This window comes from Vulpes vulpes, chromosome 11 (genome assembly GCF_048418805.1).
Source record: "Vulpes vulpes isolate BD-2025 chromosome 11, VulVul3, whole genome shotgun sequence".
Classification (NCBI taxonomy): Eukaryota; Metazoa; Chordata; class Mammalia; order Carnivora; family Canidae; genus Vulpes; species Vulpes vulpes.
The window spans coordinates 6,257,378-6,285,212 of NC_132790.1; the positions used below are offsets into that span (position 1 = coordinate 6,257,378).

At 37.9% G+C, this 27,835-nt stretch overlaps 1 protein-coding gene across 2 annotated transcripts in view; it reads right to left on the reverse strand.

Annotated features, from left to right (window-relative positions):
• Positions 1-9,145: 9,145 nt before the first annotated feature.
• NELL1 (neural EGFL like 1) overlaps positions 9,146-27,835 on the reverse strand; it is an 805,991-nt gene continuing 787,301 nt past the window's right edge. For both annotated transcript variants that reach the window (XM_072725392.1, XM_072725393.1), the window contains 3 exons: positions 13,991-14,167; positions 11,322-11,546; positions 9,146-9,630 (listed from right to left, as the gene is read on the reverse strand). In XM_072725392.1, the coding sequence (XP_072581493.1) occupies positions 9,580-9,630; positions 11,322-11,546; positions 13,991-14,167 (453 nt within the window). In that variant the 3' untranslated portion in view covers positions 9,146-9,579. The remainder of the gene's footprint in view (positions 9,631-11,321; positions 11,547-13,990; positions 14,168-27,835) is intronic.

The window sequence follows — 27,835 nt, forward strand, 5'->3', positions numbered from 1 at the left end:
GGGTTCTTTGAATCAAAACATATGCATGTGCTCAGGGGGACATTCTCAAGACACCGGAATTTCCATTGTTTTTAGGTTTGGGGCTCTGAAGCTTGGTCCAAATACCCTGATTTATTAGCATTTAAGCCGCTTCATGCTGTTTCCTACTTATGCTATTGTGCATTGCATGGGCAGTTCTTAAAGGCCAGTTGAGCCTTTCTCTTGGTCTGAGTTCCTCAGTTTTACTCTTCAATTTTGAATTTTCACAATATATCATTTTTTTCACACTCCAACAGTGGGCAATTTTACTAGTTTTGCCCGTTGTAGAGTGAGAGTGATTTCTCATCTTTTTTTTCTTAGATTGCTATGTAAAGTGACTAGAAAGATAAATCTCCCCACTGAAAGGCAGTGTGATTGAACCATCTAGATCCAGACTAGAAGGGCAGATGATGAACAGGCGTCTGCCACGGACTGGACAGCTGGATGCATTTCACAGCTCACAATGCAACCCTACTCATGAGAACAAATGAAGAGTCACGGGTCTGCAGGAAAGCAGCAGCAGGATGGTTGCAGACAGCTGAATGTAATTACCCACCTCACTCAGAAAGTGGAAGTGAAAATTAACAGCTGATGAATCATGGAGCTGGGGGGGGCTCTTCCAGAATATACTATTTCACTCAATGCAGCATAACAAGGGCCTGCTGAGATTTACAGTCAAACGGTGGCCCTATTAGAACCAGAGTGGATCTCAGGTCCTGTGCAACACAGTCCAGATCACTCGGCCTGACATGAAAGACCCTTCTAATACCCTCAATGCCCACTCTCTTCCAGACTACTTCATTTTCTTGTCCCTGTTCTGGGAAAAAGCCTTCCTGTTCCTAACCCTTCAAGACAATTTCAAGTCTTCCTCTCTAAGTATTTCCCAGCTACTCCATATAGCGTTAGCTTCAGAAGCCCAGAACCTCCACTCACAGCTGTGTGTTATAAGACATGTTCATGTAAAACGTGGATCACTATCCCCAGCTTTTGGGAGTAGTTTAAGTATGAGATAAGACAACGTTGTTTAACGCTTAGTATCATCCTTGTCAGATTGTAAATTAATCCATTAATTGCACATTAATTCTGTATTACTCCTCTTCTCTCAGCTCCAAAAATAGAGCCTGATAGGTTGTCCATTAAACATTTGATGAGTAATTAAAATGGATTTGTTAGTGTACTTCCTGAGCACAAAATGTCCACATTTTTTTTTCAAAATGCCCAGACTGGATTCGTTCAAACGACCTTTGAATGAAATGGAGGGAAGAATGTGTGATACACTGTAGTAGGTTAACAAACACCACTGCACAATCAAGAGCTGTTATCTTGCTGGGCAAAGGGAGATATCTGTAACAAATCCTCAGGCTTAAAGACCATTACTCTACAGCTTTATCTGGAACACTGTCAAGTGAGAGAGAGAGACCTGAAATTGACTTTCACAGAATTCATGAAGCTTTTATGGTCTGCTTGAAATTCCAGATAAATATCTGATGGACTATTTTTTGTTGTATGGTTCGAAGACTCTCCACCTCCAACCAAAGTCCTTTTTAAAAAGAGAAATGAGCATGCAGCTGAACTTTGTATTTCTGAATTTTTGCAATGTTGGTTATGGGACTGTGAATGGACACCATATGCTATCCAAGCACTGTTGACCAGAGTCAAGTATCAATGAAGTCATTCCCTTCATTTTTATAATTGTGTCCTTAATTCTGTCATTTTTTTTTGCCCTGAAACCTCAATTTTCTCTAGAAAATAATTTCTGGAATGTGTAAGTTCCAGCCTATTGGTCTTTTGTACACTGTAGATGAAAGGGTATCTTGTGTAAATAAGAGTGAGACTTAGACAGACATGGATTTACTCTATTGCATAAGAAAGGGGAAAACACACTCTTCAATAAATATAAGGGCTAAATCAAGATTTTTTTTTTGGATTTTTTGAACAAAGTGGAATAACTGAATGGTGGCTCCCAAAAAGTTATGTCTATACCCTAAGCCCCAGAACATGTGAATGTTATCTTCTTTGGGAAAAGGGTTTTGCAAATGCAATTAAGGGTCTTTTAAAAATTTTTCATTTATTTATTTATTCATGCCAGACACAGGGAGAGAGGCAGAGACACAGGCAGAGGGAAAAGCAGGCTCCCTGCAGAGAGCCCAATGTGGGACTCGATCCCCGTACCCCAGGATCCCTCCCCTAGCCGAAGGCAGACATGCTTAACCACTGAGCCACCCAGGTGTCTCTAATTAAGGGTCTTGAGCTAAGATCTCCTGTCTTATTGTAAATTGGATCCTAAATCCATTGACAAAAAATCTCTATTAGAGATACATGGAATAGAGATAGAGAAGAGGAGGCAGCAATGTGACCATGGTAGCAGAGGATGGAGCATTGCAGCCACTTGTGGTCTTTTCCGAAAGACTAAATGGAAAAGACAGAGAAGGAGTCTCTTCTAGAGTCTCTGCTGCCACTTTCAGACTTTTGGCCTTCAAAACTGTGAGAAAATAAATTCTCATTTCTTTAAGATACTAGGTTTGTGATAATTTGTTACAGCAGCCACAGGAGACTAATACCCAAGGCTAGTTTTAACTCTGATACTCTCGCAATATGCGGTCCCTTTTCACTCACTTCAGTTACAAAGACTTTTAAGTCTGCTTTACTTATATTTACTGTGTGCATATTTCTGATCTGCTGAATATCAGAGAGAAATGACAAACATTTCTTTCTCAGATACACTGTCCAAATGCCCTGCCATTGCTAATGAGAAGGCATTCTGGGTTTCCCTTTATCTCTGCAGATGACACTCCAAGATGCTGCCAGCAGTTCATATGCTCTCTGTTGTCTCTGCCTACCTGGGCTTCTCTGCTCTGCTCTGTTTTGTCTGGTTGTGAATCAGTGAAGTTGGAACAGAAAGAATAGGGTCCAGGTGTCTTGTTCTTCCACCAAGCTTCCACAACACTTAATCATCATCAGTACACTTGTGTGAATGAATCCATATTTGTTGCCTGGGAAATGAACAGTTTTGATAAAAAAATAATACATTTTTATTTTAAACCTTTCAAATGAGTACTCTATACAAACACATCATTTGTTTCAGAAATGGAAATATTGAAGATTACTGATGATGCCTTCTGAAAGGTAGGATGCTCAAGTTCCACCGATTTAGAAAGTGTTCTAGTTCCAGTAGAATTGAACTAATGAATAGAAATGTCAATACACGTACTTTGCAGAAGCAGCTACAGAACATACTGAGGAATTCCAGGGTTTAGATACCAGTAGATGCCACATGATTTAAGTGAATGATAAATGGGAGGTTGAGGTGAGGGTAAAGAGAAAAGCAACTGTTTCACTGGCCTATAAATTTTCAAACAGTAGTTAACTCAAGGGTTTCCTGTGGCTCTAAACCAGAGGTCTGTGACAAATTGATTCCATGAGCCACATCAATCCCCCTACACGTTTTGCATGGCCTGAATTCATGCTTTTAAACTTGGATTCAGAGTTTAAGATTCAGGGCACCTGGGTGGCTCAGTCGGTTGGGCATCTGCCTTTGGCTCAGGGGCATGATCCCAGGGTCCTGGGATTGAGTCCCGAGTCAGGCTCCCCACTGAGCTCTCCCTCTCCTTCTGCCCTTCCCCTCCTATTTGTGCTTGCTCTCTCTTTTGCATGCTCTCTCAAAAAAATAAAATCTTTAAAAAAAGAATTCAAGACTCATAACATCACATATTAAAATCCAAATTTATGGCTTCTCTTGAAAAATTGAAAAGCTTGGAAATACTGAGTCCATATCATCAACTGACAACAATTGGCTCACAATCTACTGAGACCTATGAGATGCACAATTTATGTTACTGCAGTTTTTGTGACTCCCTCCAACTGACCCTGGGTACTTTACATTGTACCTAGTAATAGTTGGTGTTTAAAAATCTGTTTAAAATCTGTTACTCTAATTTCTAGTTTAGTGATTCATTCCTTTAATGTCATTTTCAAATTTTACATGTGAAATTATCTAAAAAAAAAAAATTCTTCTCTGGTCTACAATAGAAGTGTGAAAGCTCTGTTCACAAACATGATCGAAGGCAATCCTTCACCATTCGTAAACATCCCAGAATGTAGTACCCCAGATTTTTGTTCTATTTTCTTTAAAATGTCACTTCTCAAGTTGTGTAGTGTTTGATGCTTTTGATCAAAAGAATAGATTTTTATTTTGCATTTAAAACACGCATTCCCATTTCCCACCCTTAAATTCATTTGGTTCTTTATTAATTAAAACAGTAGCACTAGAATACTACAGAAGTGTGTAAATCTTATGAGACTGGCATAGCAACACCAATAACCAGATAAATTTGTATTTCTATATGTTTATATCTATTTGGGTTCTCAGTTCCTAAGATATTGATTTGCCTTTTCAATATGTTTAAAAAATTTTAATAACTTAATATTGAAAAATTGTTGCAAATTACAGACACATTATTTTTCTGGTAACTTAAATCATTTCTTCCCCAAAGCTTGGCATTACATGGTGGAGGCCATCTTGGAGAGTTGACTACTACATTCTAGTGTTGTGGTTATAGTGGTAGTGTTGGTTGTTATGTTCTCAGATTATCAGAGTCTCTTCTTCCTCAGTGTTCCATTACCCCTGTTTGAAGCTACAACACAATGACATTACAGTTCTGAACCACAGAACTGATTTTGATTCCAATATGCAAGAACCAAGAAATCAAGAGAATAGAGCAGAAGCATCAAACTGGCTTAAAGATCTATTTATTTATAAGTGTTCCTTGAATTTATTTCTGAACACGTCATGCATGCCCTTTTTATTGCTTTGTGATAATGCAATCTAGATCGTAAACTTATAAGGGAAAATATAATGTTGTCATGTCTTTAGGTATAAAACAGGAGTTTCATGTTTCTTGAATGGTAATTAAATATAGGTGGATAGCTGAAAAAAAACTTACTGTATAAATATGTGAGTGGATAAAAAGGTGAATAAACAAATAATTCTTTGATAATTTCCCAAGGATCTCTAAATGACAATGTGACTCTAGCCTTCATGTGAATGTGGCCTGTAACATCCGACTACAGCCTTCCTGCCCAACGTCGTATCATTTTCTTCTTCACTTCCTGGCCTCTGGTTCTACTTACAACCTTCAACACACCAAGCCTCTTTCCACCTTGCAGTCCTTTGCATTTATTTCTGGAATTATTCCCCCAACACTTTGCATGTATGGCTCCTTCTTATTCTCCAGATCTCAGCTGGCCTATCACTCCCTTAGAAAGTTCTTCCTAGATCACCTCACTAAAGTGGGCTTCTACAGTTCCTCTCCTTTCTTCTTCCTGGTTCTGATGTAGTCTGTGGTCACGTTGCTCACTTATAGATTTTCTGGTTTACTGTCAGTCTTTTCTACATGAGTCCACAAATGCTATGAAGATAGAGACCAATTTTATCTATTAACTTCTGTATTTGCAGACTGCCACAGTCACTGAATTAATGAAAAAATAAATGCGTGAATAATGATATCAGAAACCAGACTACATGCAAGATTGCCTTTCAGTGCCAGATTTCATTATATTCTGAGGGGTGCATGTATGTGTTCTTAACCTCAAGAATATGAATCACTGTATTTTTAAATTTTGCTATAGAGCATGAGATTGGGTAATTGGGTATATGGTTTGTTGCTATTGTGGATTTAGATATGCTGAAGCTTTTAATCTGAGTATTTCTCAGTTCCTAGTATCAGAATTTCATAAAGCACTATCATACTCAGGAGGGAAATGGAACACAGAGACAATGACAGATACTGAAGCTCATCCAGGATTGTGTCTCAATGTCATCCATTTAGAAAGAGTAAGAAAAGCTCACTTGAAATTGATGTATGGGAAAACATTTGGAATCATTAGCTGGATGATGGGAAATGTGGGAAAACCAGTCTGTACTGGGTGTTTGTTCTAGGTCTGTGACTAATTATGAACTCTGGGCAAGTCACTGCTTCCTCTCTGAGTGTTGGTTTCATTTGTGGAAGTAAATATGAGGGGTTAGGTCAATGACTTTCAAGCTGTGTTCTGTTGAAGTTGTGAGCTATGGTGTAGCACATGTGAAGGAGTTCTCAATGTCTGCTCCAATCAGAGAAACTGCTTTTACAAAATTGTTATATTGGAGCACTGAATATCTTTTGATTTTTCCGAAAAGTCTTACTGCTTAAGAACATTTGGATGCCATTAGGGTCGACTGTTTCCACTATCCAGTGATAACTCTTTGATATCTAAAAGATTATTAATTCAATTTTTAAAATTGAAGACACACTCTAGGCAAGACACTCTTTTGTGTGCTAGAAGATGAAGATTGTGCATAGCCTCATCTATAATCTATTGTAACCGCATACAATGTCTACTAAAAGTCCACGACAGTGACATAAGCACAGAACTAAAGAGCTCAGAAGAGGGGAAGTTCTGGGGATATGTATGTATGTATATGTATAGATGTGTATGTATATACAAATATATATATATACATACAACATATGAATATATATTAACATATATGCATTATAGGTTACACATGATAATTATATATTGATCTTCTACTTACATATAAAACATTACATATAATACATATGCACATATATATTTCATATGCAACCTAGAAGGAAAGAATGAGGTAAAGTTTGTTTTTAACAGATGTGTCTAGTTCATACACAGAACTTTCATCTCCACTCATATTCTACTTTTCTGAATCACAATGTTCTTATACTACAGGTAGTTGGAAGGTAACTACATAATTGCTTATGAATTCCTCATTGTTTCCTAGCAGACTGTGTGTTAGCTTCCTTACACCTGTGATGGTACAGGCAATGGTTATGGTCTTTAAGGACTGCTTTGTTTCATTCAATGGACATCCATTTTACACTGCAAATCATGGCATGAGACTTAAGTAAATTCCATCAAAAGATTAGCACATTTAAAAAAAAGTATAACAAGTGTTTCAATTTCTAGATCAGGAAGTTATTTCTGACCATTATTTCAGTTGAATCTCCTAATGGATTTGAAGATTCTCAACACCTCCTAAAGGCTCACATAATGGTGATCTTTCAAGACAACGTTGTTCATCTTTATTTCCCCAGTAGAGCTTAGCAGAGTATCTTATGTATAAAGCACTCCATTTTTAAATAAGAAAATGTTATCAATTACCATATAAAATAGAAGAAAATGCCTTATCTATCGGAGCTGGCAGTAGTGTAAATAGTGCTGCTAAATATCAATAACATTTTATCGTCAAGTTAGCACAGATTATATTTACCTATCAGATCTAAAATGAAAAGAAGAAGATACTGATTTTTTATGATTGTAGTTGTAAAAAACCAGGATTTCAGGATGAGCCATCACTGCTAATGGCCTTGCAATAAAGAATGAACATATACAAATTCAAAGAAAATGATTAAAGTTTGAAAATCCAGTTGGAAAAATGGAAACATTCTAAAATACACACCAGTGTTCAGTTGTCTTCTATATAAGAAATTGGCGAACTTTTTCTGTAGAGGGCAAGATGGTGATATTTTTGGTTTTGTGAGCCACATGGTTTCTGCTGGAACTACTCAGTTCTACCACTTTGTCTCTTTGGTATTAGAGGACATATTAATGAATGGACACCACTGTGTTCCAGTAAAATAGACAATGGGCCAGATTTGGCCCAGGGATCAGAGTTTGCCAACACTGACCAACATGGCTACGAATGATTCTTATAAATGTCTCTTTCTTTCCAATGAAAATTTAAAGATATTTTTAATGCTGGGTCATAAAGACTTTTTTTTCAAAAGAATAATTTTCAAATCCTCCATCCCAAGATCACATTTAAGGAGTTGAATAAAGTAGAGATATATTCTAATTTACCACACTTAGCAGTAGCCGTCAAATCTAGTATTTAAACTACTATTGACATAATTCAGTACATGAAGTTAATTTCATGTGGTAAAGTTTGTCTTCACAACAATATCTGATAATATTGAATATAATCTCTGGCAAATACCAATGAGTAACGGCAATCTGAGCTTATAATTTTTAATTAATTTGGGGGATTTAAAATATTATTTTTAGCACAACTGACTTAACATCTTTTTCAGTGCTGGGAAAGTGAACAAAATTTCATGAACCAACTCAATTCAGAATAATGAATTCAAGAGCCTTAGGTAGGGGATCCCTGGGTGGCGCAGCGGTTTGGCGCCTGCCTTTGGCCCAGGGCCCAATCCTGGGGGCCCGGGATCGGGTCCCGCATCGGGCTCCCGGTGCATGGAGCCTGCTTCTCCCTCTGCCTGTGTCTCTGCCTCTCTCTCTCTCTCTCTCTCTCTCTCTCTGTGACTATCATAAATAAAAAAAAAATAAAATAAAATAAAAAGAGCCTTAGGTATTACAAACTACTAAGATGTGACTTACCTGAAACTACAACCTAAGTTTGAATTCTCAGCTCAGATAAAATGTCATTTACACATTTTGTTTTGTATCACTCAATAACTGCTAACTTTTGAAAATATGGTAGTGTCTCAAATGAAAACTTTCACTATTCTAAAGTCATTAATGAGCATAGAAATAACTTTTCCTAGGAGGGCATCCTCTAACCATCTGAGCGGTTGTGTGGTCTAGAGGAAAATGCACTGGGGAGGCATCAGGAGACCTGGTTACCAGTCCCAACACTCCATAAAATCAACTAGATCTGAACAAATCGGTTGCCTAGAACACATTAATTTACTCTTCTGTAATGTAGGAAGACTACCATTCACCTGTGCTAGGAGGTTAACTTGTGTTAGTCGGTATGCAAGTCCCTTGGAAGTTATCAATTACCATATAAAACAAATGCAAAGATTCTTTCTCTTTCAATGCCTGGAAAGGTGGTAAGCATTGCTGCTTCTAAATTGTGACTTAAGCTTTTGTGTGCAAGAGGGAGGAGAAAGCTATTCTAAAAATAATTATATAATAATCTTTGTGGTCTTTCCTCTCTTCAATATATCATAATTTCTTTTACCTTAAGCTGAATGAGTGAGGTTCTAAGTGTGCTCAACAGTTTGAAATGCAAGTATGATGCAGCGAGACTCAACATACATATATTCATCAAAACATTTCACAGGGATCTGAATACTAAGTATACAGTGGATGGGACAAAATCACAACAGGCAACTTTATTTGTAGAATTTGATCCAAAACTCAAGAAAAAGAATAAATTAAAAGAGCGGATTCGCTATCATGTTAGTACACAAAATAAAACAAAAAATACATCAACGTTTACCATGAGATCATTTAGATGTATTCGCAAATGATTTGATAAGGGAAACGTGATTTACAACACGGGAAACTTCTTTTAACAACCATAGACTTAAATGCAGTGCACTGTAGGTCACCTAGACTAGGTTAGCAAGAATGAACAAAGTGATAGGTCCAAGAGGTAACCCCCAAACGCCTTCCTCAGACGGGACTTTGGTAATTGTGGTAAAAACAAAAACAAAAGAAACACCAACTCCTGTTCTTCACCATGCTGGATGGTCATTTCGTCCATTTTTCTCCCGCAACGATGAGTCTCTTTCAAGTACTTCAGTTATTATGAAGACACTCCAAATCCACAGAACAGCAGACACTTCCATTCTGTGCATCAAGACAGAAGTGTTAGCCAAATGAGACAGAGGATATAAATCAATCAGCAGTGTGCATCTTCATACTCAATATGACCATACCTATGTTTTGACTCCACGAATGCTACTGAAAAATGAAGACAAATGCTAGAGGAGGAGTGGAAAGGAAGGGAGGACATATGAAATCCTTTGGAGTCCCTCCTGCTAGCTCCTGCTGGCAGCGCAATTTTATATATCTGAGCTCAAGCCAGGTTTGGGACTCCTCTATAGTTCCAGGTTGTTTATACAACTTATTCACTGGGATTATTCTAAACAAAATTGTTTCCAAAAATAAGTCCCTCAAAGATAATTTGCCATTAACAAAGCTAATCAGAAGTACCACAAGGACCTGAAGGCAATTCCGAAATGGGTCTCAGAAAGGTTTGTATATTAGGAATCCAGTCTGTCATGGACTATGAAAGGAACAGTGCATATTTAGATATATAAATGGTTGGAAATTCATTAAAAATCAAGGAATGCATTAATGTAAATATACCTTTGTAATCCCCCTAAACGAACCTCAGACCTGACCTCAAAGAAATACTACTAAATAACACAGTCTCCACATCCCCCAGTCATTTTGTTTGCTGGGGCTGAAGGTATGCACAGGACCATGGCTCTTTTGCTATGTAAAGTTTGATATTAGCCTTTTTCTATTGGAGCTGAATCTTAAGATGGTACTTTCCAGAAAATAGAAAAGAATCCACCTTTATAACAGCCATAAAAGCAGCCATTGGTAACCTTCCCCTGATGTCTGAAACTGAACCAGGATTTGATAGGACCAAATAGACTAATATTTTAAATGTGCTTAATCATGGGCATCTCGCACAGGTGTTTTGGCAGAGATTGGACCTGCCTACCCCCTGCTTCAAGCCGGCTGCAGTCACAGCTCTTCGCAAGCATTGCAGGCAGGAAGGGGGCAGTTTTTAATTTCAAAGACATGTGAGGATCCCTCATGGGAACTCCTCCAAAAAGACAGAAAAATAATCACAATTAATTAAATCCTGCAGCAAGAACTTCAGGTTTCCGCATTAGGCACTGTGATAATTAAACAAACCAAACAACGTCATGGAACACTTTTTTTTCTAACACTGACAGTTTCATGAAAGAGCTTATAAAATTTTCCAGGATGAAAAGAGATCCCTTTTCTTTCTTTCTTTCTTTCTTTCTTTCTTTCTTTCTTTCTTTCTTTCTCTTTCTTTCTTTCTTTCTTTCTCTCTCTCTCTCTTTCCTTCCTTCCTTCCTTCCTTCCTTCCTTCCTTCCTTCCTTCCCTCCCTCTTTCTTTCTTTCTTTCTTTCTTTCTTTCTTTCTTTCTTTCTTTCTTTCTTTCTTTCTTTCTTTCTTTCTTTCTCTTTCTTTCTTTTTACTATGCAGGTCAAAATAGCTTAAATTGGCCATAATTGGTCCTGGTGTCAATTGTTAAAATTCTGTAGTTCAAAGGCAAGAGAAGGGACGATTTTGTTCCATGTTCATTTGGAATTTGCCTCTAAACCCGGAGCAGCTATGATCCATTCAGACATATTAACCTCCTGCGAGAAGTAAAAGGCCTGCCTGTGTTTTCACCCTGCCCCTCAGAACCTGTGCATGCGGAAACATCAGGAATGGGCCTCCTGCAGGTACTGACAACTGTTCAAGGCCTGCTTGTTCTCAGGACATCCAATTACCTTGCATTTGCAGGTTGTGCAGGGAGATCCAGCCATTGTCCACACTGAGCCGCTAAGCCTTGAAATGCCATAGCTGTCCAGGCAGGTTTTTCTGATGTCGTAGGCGATGTTATCAGCTAGGCAGGGGTCACTCACGCAGCGGGGACAACACTCCCCTTCCAAGATGGCTGTGTACTCACAGCTCAAATTGGGGCAAGTGAGGGGCCAGCAGTCTACCTCTCCTTCCTGTAGAGAGAAAGCCAAAAATGGCTCATCCTTGTTCTTATGCACAATTTTGTTGCCAAAGTCCCGAGGGGGACACGGTAATTCTCATCACTGTCCTTACTGAACATTTTTACTTCCACCTTTATGGGGAGAATATGCTTCCTCCTTGGAGAGCTACTGCAGCTATCACCTCCTCCAGGGTGCTTTTGCTGACTGTCTACTGCAGCCCCAAAAAGGGGCAAGTCTTGTCTCTACGCGCCAATGGCAGCCCATAAGTATTTTTATCTTCATACTTATGATCCTTATCATCATTATCAGTACAATTCCAGATTAAGTTTTGAGGCTTTAGGCTTTGGGCTTGTTTCTTTATCTCCCTGGTGCTTAGCATGGTTTGGGTCAAAAAATGCTAATAGAATGAGCAAATAAGTGAAGAGGTGATAAGGTGCTGGTTAGTGTTTAAAGAGGGATTAATTTCTCTTAAGACCAAAGGGGAACGTGAGGCACTGTAATATTTCAACCACATCATAAACTGAGCTCCTAGGATCAGACTTAAAATTGAGATTGGGCGATATCAAGAGAACTATTTTAGAATGATTTTGAGTATGACATGTAGCTAGTGACATCACTAACATGTAGCAAGGTGTCACAGTTCAGATGGAGCCTCTGTGGGTTTCAGAATCTGGCAATTGTGGCACCACTGAGCTGCCTATAACTATTTCTCTATGCAGCCTCTTTTGTTATCGTAACAATTCTTTATAATTTATGCAAACTCACGTCTAATTACTTGGTCAGCTTCACAAAACAATGGCCTTTGGTGACAGACTATGTCTGTCATGCTCACCACTTCATCATCCAGAGTCTAGCGCATGCAAACCCTTGATAAATAGTTGCTAAATATGACCCACATTATACTCAAGTAATGATTAAGCTTTGTGTTCACCATCTTCAGTTTCCTCAGGAAATATTAATCTTAGGGGTTGGGGATGGAAGTGGAAACCCTTATTCTATGAAAATATCATGTCTGAAATTAATCCCGATTCTTCTAGGTGCTAATGACTGGCTTCTTGAAAAAGAAATGCAATTTTCCAGACTTATGTGGAAACAAATTTTATAGTTGTATTGGCTTTATTTGCCCTTGGATGGAGCTTGAAAGAAAACGGCTTTGATTTGAATATATCTGGGTTATACTCTTAAGTATCAGGAATGATTCAAAAGAATGTATTCTATTAAGATGATCTGCACATTCACTGGGAGACTTTAGAAAATCCGATAGAAATTTACAGTTCAATTTTTCTAAAGGCTTGTCTTCATACAGTATCCATAGACTAAAATAGTAATTTCAGCAAATGTTAAACTATCAAAAGCAGCTAACTGGTTCTATTACAAGTTGACTTGGCTGTGACTTGATTCCAATAGTTACAACTTCCTCACAGATGAACCATCGTATTCACTATGATTATGTTTCCCAACAGTCTTTGCATCCTTTGTTTGTGGTCTAATCTGAAACAAAAAGAACCAGGTCCAGAAATTAAGTTTTTTCCTCTGGACATTCTCAAATCTGATTATACCATTAGTATTTCTATATTAAGATCCAGAGTTACCTTCCATTTTTTTCAATATGAAGGTTTGGCATTCAAAACAGATTTTTCAATCTCGGAGATGTTACCAATAGTGACTATTGTGCCCTAAGTACCTCCTATGCACTAAATAGTATATTTGTGCTTCATATATATTGTCTCATCTTCACAGCAGAACTACAAAATAGGTATTCCACTGTGTGCAATGAAGGAAAGAATGATCGGTGCAATTTGAGGACCTCCTCAAATTAATAACACGGAGCTAAGACTGAATAACACAGAAGTAAGACTGAGTTCTTGGTGTCTCTCATTCAATCCCTGATATTTCTGCCATGTTCTGTTATTTTTCATATTGAAGCTTTCAATAGGTTCCAAGAGATCAAAGATTTGGCTCTAATAGAACTACAAGTCTCAGTCAAGGCTTTGAAGGCTATCGTGCAGGGATTTTTCTTGATCTGGATTTGCCAACAAGGAGCAGTTGTAAACTAACCTAAGTTGGGCCAGATCTGACCCATAAACATTCTTTTTGTCTTATATATTGCTTTTTGCTTCATGTTTAAAAAATTTTTAATTCCAGTAGAGTTAACATACACTACTATATTAGATTCAGGTGTACAATATTCAACTATTCCCTACATCACCTAGAGCTCATCACAAGTGCACTCCTGAATCCCCACTGTCTACATCACCCCTCCCGTCCCCCCTTTGTATACTGTTTTAAAATAGTAGAATCTGAAGGTCTTTAAGCAGAGCATTTGCCTCTTAGTAGCCACAGGACTCAAGCTCCCCGAATAGGATTGCAAATAGCAGGAAACTAAACTCCATAGGCAACAGTTTGCAACCCTTCCAGAGAAAAGGGACAACATCCCATCAGGGAAGCTGACATACCAGACACCGGCACTGCTGGCAGCTATGAGTCCAATTGTCTCCGCTTCGATAGAGCTTGTGTCCATTTTGATCTAAACATTGACTTGTGACCCTGGTGTCACACTCTGGGCAACAGAAAAGGTCAACGCTTGGGTTCTGGCAATCACAAGCTGTCCGTCGGCAGAGTATCTTTCCATCCTGTTTGGAAATGAGGTTAAGGAGGTTACATCATTAGGGAAATGAGGCAGCGGCACTACGAAAAGCAAACCTTATAAACACTTTACAGAGCACATAGGAAAGATTTCTTAGGTCAAAGTACTCCCCTGGCCACTTTTCATTTTGTTCAAAACAGATGCACCTGCGTGCACGCACACACACCCCCTGTCTTTCCCTGACCTTGCCTGCAGAGCAGCCCAAGTGAAAATGGAGAAAGAAATATCTCCAAGTTTAAAAATGTCAGCATGTTCTTTGAAATTCTTCCTAAATGTTTCCAAGAAATCACATTTCTAAGCAAAAATGACAATTCAACTAAGCAGTTAAAAATGCATACACACTCAAGAACCTGTTTGAGGGGAAAAACATGCTACTTGTATTTTTATTTTTCCCAGTTCACAATGATATGATGAGATGCATTCGGATGCATTCATTGAATTTTACCTCTGTCTCAACTCTGGGAGAAAGTCTGACTATACCCTTTTTACAGAAGAATGAACTGAGGCCCAGAGATGCTCACTGATTTACCCAGCATGGAATCAGCGATCTCTAAGGAGCACGTCGGGACTTCTGGTTTCAAAGCAATTCTTTTTCTGCAAGACAGGCTCTAAGGTGCTTATTACAAGGGGCTCTGATCACGTGCCACTTTCCACCTTGAGGCAGTTGCCCAAATAATAGGCACCGAACAATTTCTGGAGTAATGGCCCTGAACACTCATACTCATAAAGACGTGAACCTCAACAGCGCTCAAACAGTAAGACTGCACATTTGTAGCACGTCCCCATTATACAGCTGTTGCTCACGGTAATTTATCACCTTAGACAATAAAGATGCTGAAAATGTAAGGTAAGACCTGTGGCCACCATCTACGGTAATAACTGCCGTGCTGAATACTTACAAAACCAAAGACTCTCGGAGCCAGTGGTACCTAAAGGCCATATGAGCAAGCCTTCAGGACCTACCCTTGAACCTTCTCTAGAGGGACCATATTCAAGTCTTCAAGCCCATGCTTGAAGCTGTTGAGTCTCAAGGAAACCACCATGATGGAAGGCATTCGAAGTATGTATCTCTGTTCACGTCTGAATGTTAAAAACTGGACTTCTTGTTGCCTCTACCCATTGGTCTTTGTTCACGCTCTTGCTAGTCGCACAACTCCCAATCCCTTGTGTCACAGTTTCAACTCTTCTTGTTCTTGGAAGACAGGATTTATGCCTCCACTGAATCATCTCATCTCTAGATCAAACATCTCTAGTTCTTTTTTTTTTTTTTTAACCAGTCCCACTAGTTTTGAGTCCTTTCACTGTTATCATTGCCTTATCTTCGACAGTTTTAAGTATTTCCAATAGTACTAATTTAATAATAATAGTAATAATCTACCATCATTTAACACTTATTTGGGGCCATACTTTGTATTAAGCCTTTTATATGAATTAGCACATTTAATCTTGATAATTCTATGGAGTATGATTCATACTCCGTTCCTCAAATGAGGGATCTGAGTAAAAGAACTAAATATAATCCTTTAGTAAAAATCTGACCAACATAGTGAATTAGGACTCATGGTAAAAATCTGACCAACATAGTGAATCAGGACTCACAGTCATCTTGTTTTAAGCACTGTACTTTAATGCAGCCTGATTTCAATATTTACTTCCCCACTTACTATGGTTCTGTCATGGTGTTGATTTATATTGAGCTTAATGAAGACTAAAACCTCATTAAGCCCTAGCCCCATCCTCTGCACTTAGTTATTTGGGGCTGGCAACGGTAAAACCTGATGTTTATCCTTACTGTACTTCACCTTGTTAGATCCATTTCATCTCTCTTGCCTGTCACAATATTTTCTAAATGTTGTTTCTGTCACCCACCACAGTTTGTCCTCCCTCACAGCTTAGCGACATCTGCAAACTTGATGGACATGCCCGCAGGGTCTTCATCTACTTCATTGATTACAATGTTGAATAGGACAGGGCTTGCTGAGACAAGTTTACTGTCAGCTAAAGCGGAAATCTTTAAATGCTTTACATTTTTATAGAGAATGGAAAGGAGACATGCTGGCTACATATATAATAACATAACAGGTTGAAAAATGCTTTTCTCTATTGCTGTAAGAAATGACAATAAATCATAATTTTCCAAATATCAAGGGAGGAAGGACTATACAAACACATACACACTCAAGTTAAGTGAGCTGAGTCAGAGATTAGGCTGGACGAAGAACTGTCGAGATTCTAGGAATCTTCCAACAATAGGCCTTTATTTTAACTCGCTAACATATTTTGCTTGTGTAATCATTGCCCAGAATGACTCCCTAGTGATTTATTTTAGTCAAGAGGTTCAAGAAAGGTAATGGTAGCTATAACATAGAACTATTTGGTCAGCTCAACTACTGAGGTCACAATATCACTCCCCCAAAGTATAGAAGGACTGGGCCTCAGTAACCCACACAGCTATGTCCACAAACCATATCAAACAGAGACAGATTCTTTCAGCAGAGGCTACTGTAGTGCAGGCAATGAGGCCCAAACAGAATGTCAGGTTTCCCTCCGCAAGTGGGGATTAAAAGAATGAATAAGAATAAGTGGATAGCCTCCAGGGTTAGTATAAAATAAAGCAATTTCATATCTCATCAATTATGTGAAAATGCCAAATAGGGCCTCTTAGTTTCTAACATATTTTAGAACAATGGCTATATTCATTTTGCCCTTTGAATTACAGAGTAACTGTCAAGAAAATCATTTTTAATAATGAAAATGTCACAGGTGGCTCCATTAATTCAGTGAGAATGCCATTACAAAACCTCAACTCACAGAATACAATCACACTAGAATCCAAACTTGGCAAGAAAATGGAGCTCAAGGATGGTGAGCAATCCTTCTCATGGTCGATCTCTGGGCTCATTCCCAAAGCTTGACCTCTATCCCAGCTGAGGAGGCCAGAACAAGCCCAACTTAAAAGCCAAATATATATTTTCCCACCCTTCCGCCATAGAAGCTAAATGCTTTTATGCAGCTTATTAGTGCAAGTTCAGCTATAAACAATTAATAACCATTATAATATTTAAATTGCTCCTGAATTTTAAGAAGGACATAAACCTTCCCAGCAAATAAAAATGAATTCTTATTATGCCACGCAAAGTTACAGATTTTATACTATAAATTATACAGTTCATTACTGAATAGTTGACACATTAATTTATTTACTCCAGATTGCATAATATCATTTATTTTTCTGCCACAGTCTTGAAACTTTTATTTATTTATTTATTTATATTTATTTATCTATTAGTCTTGAAGCTTTTAAATCAAGAAGGTGGACTTAGCTAAGATTATTTTTGTAAATTGCATAATAATATAAGCTGGGGTTTGGCAAACTGATGCCTACAGGCCAAATTCAGCCAGTTGGCGATTTCTGTAAATAAAGTTATATTAGAACACAGCCACCCTCATTGTCTGTGGCTGTTTTCACAGTCTAATGGCAGAGTTCAGTAATGAGACAGAGACCTTACAGTGTGCAAAGCCTGTCTGGCCCTTTACAGAAAATATGTTTTGCTCTCTGGTATGAAGGGTAGAGTTAGGAGTGGTACTCTGGACCCACCCATCTGTTCTATCTTCTCACATACAAATTTATTGCGGCGTGCTATGCAATCTTCTTTACAAAATATTAACTCTGCCTTCGGGTTACATCCCACAACTAGTCCATTAGCCCTATTAGCACCTCTCTCATAAAAACATTAAGAGTCATTGAATCCAACTGTCTCATTTTAATGAAGAGGAAATCAGGTCCAGAGAGGGGAAAGGACTTTTCTATACAGCAAATTAATGACAAGATAGGAACCAGACTTTACTCTGGACTTCCTATAAAACACTGAGTCTCCAATACGCTGCCTCCTTGTATCCTGAGGAGGCTGAAAGGTAGGCTAAAAGGACTTCACACAAACTGAAATCGGAATTCAGGGGCAACAGTTCTCTAAGTGTGGTCCTCTGGCCAGCAGCATTATAATCTCCTGGGAAATAGTTAGAAACTCAGATTGCTCTTACCCAACCTATTGAACCAGAAAGTCTAGGGGTAGAGTCGGTGATCCAAGTTTCACAGGCCCTCCAAGAAGATTCTGGTGCAAGGGAAAGTTTGAGAATCTCTGATGGAGAAACAAAGTAACCCAGTCCATCAGGGAATTAGCATGGCATATAACCCTCCAGAGTAAAGTCTGGTTCCTATCTTGTCATTAATTTGCTGTATAGAAAAGTCCTTTCTCCTCTCTGGACCTGATTTCCTCTTCATTAAAATGAGACAGTTTCAACCCAATGAAAGGCAGGGTTTGGAACTGCAAAGTTTGGAAGTATGAAGTCAGGGAATAGAAAAGAAGACCCTATTCCTTGAAAGGACCCCTAGGGTTTTGAGGGCAAACTAAACTTGTCGTTTTGTTCATCTTTTAAAGAGAAGGAAACACAATGTTGTTGGTTAGGTTTAGGGAGCAAAGCATTTTTATGAGTAAATACAGAAATTTCACCTCTACCCTGACCCCAGGCACAAGCTGACATATCCCTGTTCTTTTCACTCTGTGAGTGAGTGCCACATGGAGAACACCAGGGTTATGTTATTGTTAGCTCCAGGCAGATAGAGCTTTCTTCTTGCTTGAAGGAACTACTTAGGCTTCCCTACCAAGGCCAACTTCCTTAGCTTGTGGGCAAAGGCTTATATGAGGCCAGGACAACTGGCCAGCATTTCAGACAATTTCTTTACTTTATCCTCCTTTATCCTCTTCTATGTTGCCAGAGCAATTTTGCTCTGACTTTTTGATGATGCAGGGGAGGGGTGGGGGGTGGGTAGGGGAGAAGGCAATTGGTTATTTACAGTATCCATTTCCCTATCCACCTCTATCATTCCCCGAAAAACTCAAGACCTGGTATTGCTTGAGTCCTCAGTACCGCATTTAGTTTCAGGATGAATGCTATTCACTTTCCGATTAAGAAAATGAACAAACAAAACAAAACAATGCTGCAGGAAGCACAGAAATGAAATCTGGCCTTCATAGTTTGTTCTTTCACTGCCACTGGATTTTCCAGTTACTAATAGTAGTCACCGTAGGTAAAGGTGCAGGGGCAAATACCGTGTGCATTTATCCAGTGTGGCTCTTTCTCTTGTCAGTGGCACCTGAAATCTTTAGCCCAAGAAAATGGGGCAGGTAAGTCTTAAACATGCCACTCTGGAGCTTCTTTTCTGCCCATAGGATGAGAGTACACATTGCCTCAGAGGTCGAGCGTCTGACATCATTCATCAGGACGTATCACTTAATTTCTGTGTTATCTTTCATGTGACCTTACCTCTCTATCCCTCCGTCAGATTCTCATCTTTTACTCTTCCAAAACTTTCCTTCACCGTAAGTGGAACCTCTCCATTTAGTTTTGGTCTCCCCAGTCGTTCTATCGTACTGTTGATCATCCCTTGATTGGGCCACACCAATCCTAAACATAAAGTCATGATACTCTACAGCCCACAAATTAAGTCTAAATTCCACTGTCTGGCTGTGTCCCTAGCCTTTTTTTTTTTTTTCCCATAGCCTTTATCTCCAGGCTTATCATCAGCAATCACCTTCCCATATTCTTCTTTTTTTTTTTTTTTCTGATATTCTAAACCCAACATTTACGTTACATTTTCCTTAACAGAACATATGTAATGTTTCTGCATCTCTGTTCTTGCTCTTCCTTCTGTTTGGGGTTCACTTTCCTCACATCTCCATTTGGCTAAATTTCTCAACCTTGAAGTCCTCATTCAAAGATCACCTCTTTTGTGACATCTTTCCTTAATCCTTTCTGTATCTTCCTAGAATAGGGTATACTTCCCCTATGTTCCTATAACAAATTGTTCATGACTCTACCAGGGCATGACAGGAGATTGTGTATCCATTTGCCTATGCAGCTCCATAACCAACAATCTAAATATGCTCACACTAAAATGCTGCAGTTTCCTAGAAGCTAATAAACCTGAGATCTCTCTATTTTCTCATGTGGCACAGCTAGAAAAAAGATATCTTCCTAAAGCCCTTGACAAATTTATGAATGGAAGAGCCACAGATGGGTATCTGTGAAAAGAAACTGGGTTGTAACAAAGATTTAGGAGTTTAGTCCAGAGAGAGAACCATTTTTCACTTTGGGTATCTGTAGTCTGGGTAATGCTAAAAGGACATGGGTTCCAAGCAATTCAGCAATCTTTCTGTGCCTAATCAACTAAGTGGCCTAAAGGTGCATAAAATCACGGTCACTGTCAAGGAAGCATATGGCATCCAAACAAAAGCCCAAATCCATTTTTGCTGGCCTGGTTGTATTGTTGAACTCCATTAAATTGTGGACATGTTTCAAGACCTCTTTTTCAATTGGCACAAAACACTAGCAGCTAACCTGGTGTATTCACTCTCAAGGGGGGGCGGGTATTGGTCTTTAAAATAACTTTGACTCTTTTTTTGGGTCAGTGATAACTCATGGAGCGACAGCTATCCACGAGGTTCTGAACTGAGTACCTTGATATCTTTATCTTAGTTCACTCTCACAGCAAATGTGTCTGTAGGTGTTAACCCAGTTTTACTGATAAAAACATGTTTCAGAAACGTAAAATATCTTGCAGAGTTCACAGAACCACACCCAGCAAAGAAGTAGGGCTGGGAATCCGTTTTCTTAAATGGAGACCTGGACATTTTGTCATGGATAGCTCAGATTCACTTTTACTGCCACCATCTACTTGTGTGAAACTTGAGTTTCTCTTTCTTCTGTAAAGGGATAATTATAATTATTTCATGAAGTTGTTGTCAAAGGATGAGGGGATGCTTATAGTGCCAGACATGTAAGAAATGTTGGCTCATTTCTACCTCCACCCTTATGACTGGAGGAAGAGATTGGGGCAGAGGAAGGGATTGCCCCGAAGAATCTATACAGAATTACCCAATGACGTTGTTCCCCCTACCCTCTCTTCCACACCAGAACTCTTCATTTCCATGTGTCCTTTATAAATCAAATTAAGGCTTTTCTAAATCCCATCAGAACTTCAGATAATATGTGGCTAAGTTACAGGAGCAACTATGGTGGGCTATACAATGTACAGCACTCAATAGTACCTATTTAAATGCACTTTTTCATAGACCTCTTAATTATTTATCAGAGGTGTTTGATCTGCTTCTTGTCATGGTAAGGCTGGCCTGAAATTAAAAATAGAACCAAAAACTAGGGAAAGACTTTGACAAGAATTTCACTCTAACTCTATCATTTTTTCCTATTATTTATCAACCCTTTCTGTCGAATATTTTTTCTATATAAAGTTAAAATTTCCATGCTGTATATCAAAAAGACAACACAATGAGATGATGGGATAAAAAGCAATAACTAATCAGCATAGATGTTTAATTTTTTTTCTTTTTAAAAAGATTTTATTTATTTATCCATGAGAGAGACACAGAGAGAGGCAGAGACATAAGCAGAGGGAGAAGCAAGCTCCCTGTGGGGAGCCTGATGCAGGACTCGAACCTAGGACTCCAGGATCAAGCCCTGAGCCGAAGGCAGATGCTCAGTCACTGAGCCACCCAGGTGCCCCAATGTTTAAGTTTTCATGTAAAATTTTTGTTTCAAGAAAACTTTTTTGTTTTAAGAAAAATTCCTACGGTTAGGTATATAAAATTAACGAACTCAAAAGACTAATGCTGGTGTACTCAGCCCTATAGTGATAGACATCTTGAAGCTTACATTTTTAAGTAACTGTTAGAATGGTTGAAAATCTTGTGGAAAAATGAAATTTGGGGCAGCCCCAGTGGCCCAGTGGTTTAGCGCCGCCTTTGGCCCAGGATGTGATCCTGGAGACCCGCGATCACGTCCCATGTTGGGCTCGCTGCATGGAGCCTGCTTCTCCCTCTGCCTGTGTCTCTGCCTCTCTCTCTCTCTCTCTCTCTCTGTCTGTCATGAATAAATAAATCTTTAAAAAATAATGAAATTTGTTGTATAATCCAGGTTACTTTTAAATCATTTCAATATTTAGACCTTCAAATATGAAATTGACCCAAATTATCGGTCTTTGCGTTCTAAAGAATTTGAAAGAATAATTTTTATATGATGACATACTAATCTTATCTCAGTGTATAATATGCAAAGAAATGTATACATAATACTTACTGCTGAGTAAATGTAGAAATACTAGCTGCTGGCAAGAAAGAAAAGAGAAAATCCTGGAAAGGATTTGAAAGATCTATATGAATAATGATATTAAACGACAAACTAAAACATTTTGGAAAGAGTGAAACAGAAATACTCAGGGCATAAATGTCACTAGCAGGTATTTTCACACTTCTAGAATTTTAGAGTCAGAAAGAACTTCTGAATCATCTAGCCAATCTTCTCATTGTACAGCCGAGGGAAAAGGCTCTGATACCAAGTCATCTGCTCAAGGTCACATAGCCACTTACTAACAATGCCAGGAATAGAATCCAGGTCTTCTTGTTCTTGGTAGAATGCCTGGAAATTGAAAATTCCAAGGAGTTCAAGAGAAGGGAACAAAAACCCAGGAATAAGAGTTTAAGGTGAGAAAGGTTGATTTCTGGCTTTGTCAACTTTTAAATTCAATTTTCTTCTAAGTCTAAATGAGGGAGATGATACTCCATCTTCCAAATATAATAGAGGAGTCATATAGAAGAATATTTATTTTGAAACTATTTAAAGAGGCTTACGGTCCTCAGTTAATATAAGCCCTGGGTCAAAATATGAAGATAAAAGGATTTTAATTTAGTGGCATAAAAAAAAAAAAAAAACACCCTAGGGATAAATGCACCAATTTCACCTTTAGCATGCCAGTCAGTACACATTTATAGTCTCCACTGAAGAATAATCGTGAAGTATCACAAAGCAGCTATTAATCTCTTTATGATATGACAACCCTGGCTGTGTATGAGACTGAGTGGTTTCTGACTTCTTGCTGGTATAGATTTTTCTCTTCATAGCCGTAAACTTTTTGATTTTTTTTTCTTTTAACAGATATTCCATCAATTAGAGCATACAATGTAAGAAGAATTTGTGAGTTCTTAAGCTCACAGGCTTTCCCACACCATAGTCTGCAAATGATTGTTCCACTGTCTTTTGGCATCTTGAACTTTGAAGGAGAGTTTGAAGCCAACCTGAAATTTCCCATGATATGCTGATCTTCTCGTGCCCTAATCCTGATGGCTTTAAACCTATTGGGTTTGTTATAGTATGTGAATCCTTTTGGTGTACAGATCACAGTCATTCTTCTATCTATAAAATTGTTTTGTTCCGTTTGTTGTGTTCTCTTTAGGAACACCCACTGCGTGTTACATTGCTACTGCCAGATTCCATATCCAACATGTACTTACGTTTCTTCTACACCTTTCCCCATCAAAATTGATGGGTTTTCCCTTCTCCATGGCAGCAGTACAGGTTTGATTCGACGAAGCTTCTGAGGTAGTCTTCATATTGCATAGCTTTTCCCTTCAACTCATTCTCCAAGAGTCACTTTCCTTCTCTTTTCCTTGTTTAATGATCTTGCCTCTTTGCCTATCTTGTTTGAGCTCTTGCTTTACTTTGAAGGGCTAGAAAAGTTTTATCTAAATGTTTCTTCAGTTGTGTGATCTAATTTTGTTCAAGTGTGGATTCTCAACCTTCACTCTCCACCCCCATTTTTGTAGTATCTATGCCTAAATTCCACATTAGTTTTTTTTTCCATCATTGAATGAAAGTGGCTCTATCTGAACCTGCCTGAGAATTTCGTGATGCCATTATCCTGCCTTCACCCTTTTTTCCTGATAACCTAAGCATTGGTTTTTTATTTATTTATTTTCTGTCGAAGTTCAATTTGCTAACATAGATAGTTGACATACAATGTTATATTGGTTTCACATATACAATATATTGATTTGACAATATATTGATTTGTATATATTACTCAATATACACAATACCACAATACCACAATACCACTATCCAATACTACAGTAGTCTAGTCACCATGCAATATTATTGACTGTATTCCCTATGCTGCACTTTTCATCTCCATCTTATTTATTTTATAACTGGAAGTTTACACCTCTGAATCTCCTATATCTATTTCACCCACGTACCCAACTCCCTCTCCTTCAGCAACCATTAGTTTGTTCTTTGTATTTATGAGTATGTTTCTTCTTTTTTTCTTCTTTTTGTTTTTTTAGATTCCACGAGTTAACTCAATGGTGTTTATCTTTCTCTGACTTAGGGTAATAGTCTCTAGGACAATTCATGTTGTTCTAAATGGCAAGATTCCATTACCTTTAATGGCTAATATGTCATTATTCCATATGTGCATATGTATATCACATATTCTTCACCCATTCATCTATTGGTGGACACTTGCTTATTGTAAATGATGTGGCAATAAACATAGGAATGTGTGTATCTTTCTGAATTAGTGTTTTTACTTTCTTTGGGTTAATACCCAGTAGTAGAATTATAAGATTATATGGTATTTCTATTTTTTAATTTTTGAAGACCCTCCACACTGTTTTCCATAGTGGTTGTACGAATGTACATTCCCACCAATAGTACATAATGGTTCCCTTTCCTTCATATCCTTCTCAACACTTGTCATTTCTTAGCTTTTTGATACTGCCCATTCTGACTAGCATGAGGTGATATCTCATTGTGGTTTTGATTTGCATTTCCCTAGTGATTAATGACTGAGCATCATTTTATGTGCCTGTTGGCCATTTGTATGTCTTATTTGGAAAAATGTCTTTTCAGGTCTCTGGCCATTTGGAGATATATATATATATATATATATATATATATATATATACACACATATATATATATATTTGGTGTTTAGTCTCAATTACTTATATATTTTGGATATTAGCCCTTTATCAGATATATTATTTGCAAATATCTTTTCCCATTATGTAGGCTGCCTTTTCATTTTATTACTGGTTTCCTTTGCTGTGCCAAAGCCTGCTATTTTGTTAGAAATAACCATAATCCCAGTGGTTTGTTTTTACTTTTGTTTCCCTTAGCCTGAGGAGACATGTCTGGGAAGATGTTACTAAGGCTGATGGCAAAGAAATTATTACCTATGTTTTCTATTAGGAATTTTATGTCTTCGGGCTTCCTATTTAGTTCTTTAATCCATTTTGAGTTCATTTTTATGTATAAGATAGTTAGATATAAGAAAGTGATCCAATTTTATTCTTTTGCATGTAGCTGCCCAGTGTTTTCAATACCATAAATCAAAGAGACTCTCTTTTCACTATTATATATCTTTGCCTCTTTTGTTGTAGATTAATTGACCACTTAAGTGTGGATTTATTTCTGGATTCTCTGTTCTATTCCACTGACCTATGTCTATTCTTGTGCCAGTACCATACTGTTTTGATCAATATAGCTTTATGGTATATCTGAAATCTGGGATTGTGATTACTCCAGCCTTGTTCTTTCTCAAGATTGCCTTGTGGTTCCGTACATTTTTTTGTGGTTTCATATACATTTTAGGATTATTTATTCTAATTTTATGAAAAATACTATTAGTACTTTGATAGGGATTGTGTTGAATCTGTAGACTGTTTGACTCTCCTTCTTTTAACAGTAAGCTTTTACCCGTTGCTGGCTTGTGTAATTCTGCTATTATATGATTTGGTTTTATTTGAATTTGAAACAAGAGTATGGTTAAAGACCCAGGATTTATGTCCCAACCTTGATTTTACTTCTTAGCCTCTAAGTTGATGTCATTATAGTCCATTTGGATGCTTAAGGGCTGAAGCTGTTTCTTGTGAAATTGGAATAAAACACTTTCAGATGCAAATAATGAAAGAAAGAAGCAGGGTCACATAAAAGTTCATTTTTTGGGAATTGCCTACAGAATTTGATTTACAGTTTTTAATTTAGATCCTAAATCCAGGCCCTCCTCTCCCTCCACAAGATCTGTAAGCGATGCTATTAATGAGCAATCAATGCAATTAAAAAAGAAACCAACAAAAGATTTATGTAAAGAAATCTTCCTGTAGTTTATTCATTAAGGGGTGGGGTAGTAATGGAGGTGAGTTATGTGAACAGTATAGGATTACAAGAATTGTTCATCTTTTGTGGCAATTTCAGTCTAATTCTAATGATTTTGGAGAGATTTTATGAGTCAAAGCAGAATAAATCAACTTACACCATTTGGACTATTAGCACAACTAATTAAAGAAACTATGGGAAGTTTTAGTGATTGGTAAGTTCCTTTCCATGGGCTTAAATAAAACAAAAACTGAAAAATAAATTTTGGTTTCATACACTAGTGAGGACTCAACTAAAATCTCTTGTTTATTCCAGGGACTGGAGACCTATAAAGCCTAAAAAGGATTTGGGGTCAGGTTGTGATTATCCTCCTAAGTTTGAGAAAAAATAATATTTTCTGGAAATGAACTAATAAAGGAATTCATTCTTGTTTATCTGGCTGAATGGAGACTTAGTTGTCTCTACAAATCTCTCTCAATTATTTTAAACCAGAATAACCTTTTCCTTCTCTAAAAACTTTGCCCTTTGAGTCAGTGCCCCACATGCTCATTAATACAGTACTAAGTTTAGAGTTTGAGTTCAGTCAAGTTGGATTGACTGTTTAATTAGTTTAAAATATATCAACAGATATCCATCCGTAGAGTGTTACAGGATATGTGGCCAGATAAGAAAACTATGAAATTTGGGGTAAGCCAGTAGATTTCAAGTTCCAGTTTGGATATTTATATCATGTGATATTTTGGGCACATTACTTGCCCTAAAACTTAAAACTTTATCTTTCGAAGTTGTGTTATAAGCATTAAGTGTGATGTGCTGTTTTTAAATCAGGATGCTTGGAACATAGGAGGTATTCAGTAAATGGGGTCACTGGACCTATATTTGGATGTGTGGAACTAGATGCACGCATAGGGTAAAAAATGCACTTCATGGGGTAATGATCTCAACACTTGGTTTAGCTTTCCTAAATAGGTGCCCCTGGTCTTTTGGCAGTGTGGCAGACTTGAAGGCAGATGAGCGAATTGAATGACTTTCCAACTCTGTTCCTGAATTTATCAGGATACCAGCTCCTTAAAGAGGCTGCTAAACAAGTCACTTCTCATGGCTCCCATGCCCATAAAGCACAAGATTAAAAAGTCCCATCCCAACAGACATAAAAATACAATGCAAGAGCTACAGTAAAGAAATATCAAAGGAAAATGAATAGGCAAGATCAGCAAAAGAAGAAATAAAGCACAAGGGAATCAAACATTTTAATAGGCCCATTTTGCAAAGCATAAAGCAAAACTGGGTGATGACAAAATTTTATTTTTATAAACATTAAACTCACTTTTCCAAACAACTTGATGTAAGGAATAGCCAGCCTAGCAATGAGAATGAAAATGAAGACATGATTTACCAGAAGGCCTCATACTATCATTACCATTTGTTCAGAATAGAGGTCTCCCTGTCTCTGACTACCGGAAGAAGGAAAGTCTGTGAGCCTTGCTTTTCTGGGTGATGTCACCACAAAAATGAGCGAGTTCATGTAGGTGATCATTTCAGGCAAAGAGTAGTTTTAGTCAGCAAGTTTGTATAAGTGTGGGATGAGGGCTCATTAAAGCTCTCACTCAACCAGCCTGAAAGACACTGCAGGCTCTTGGTG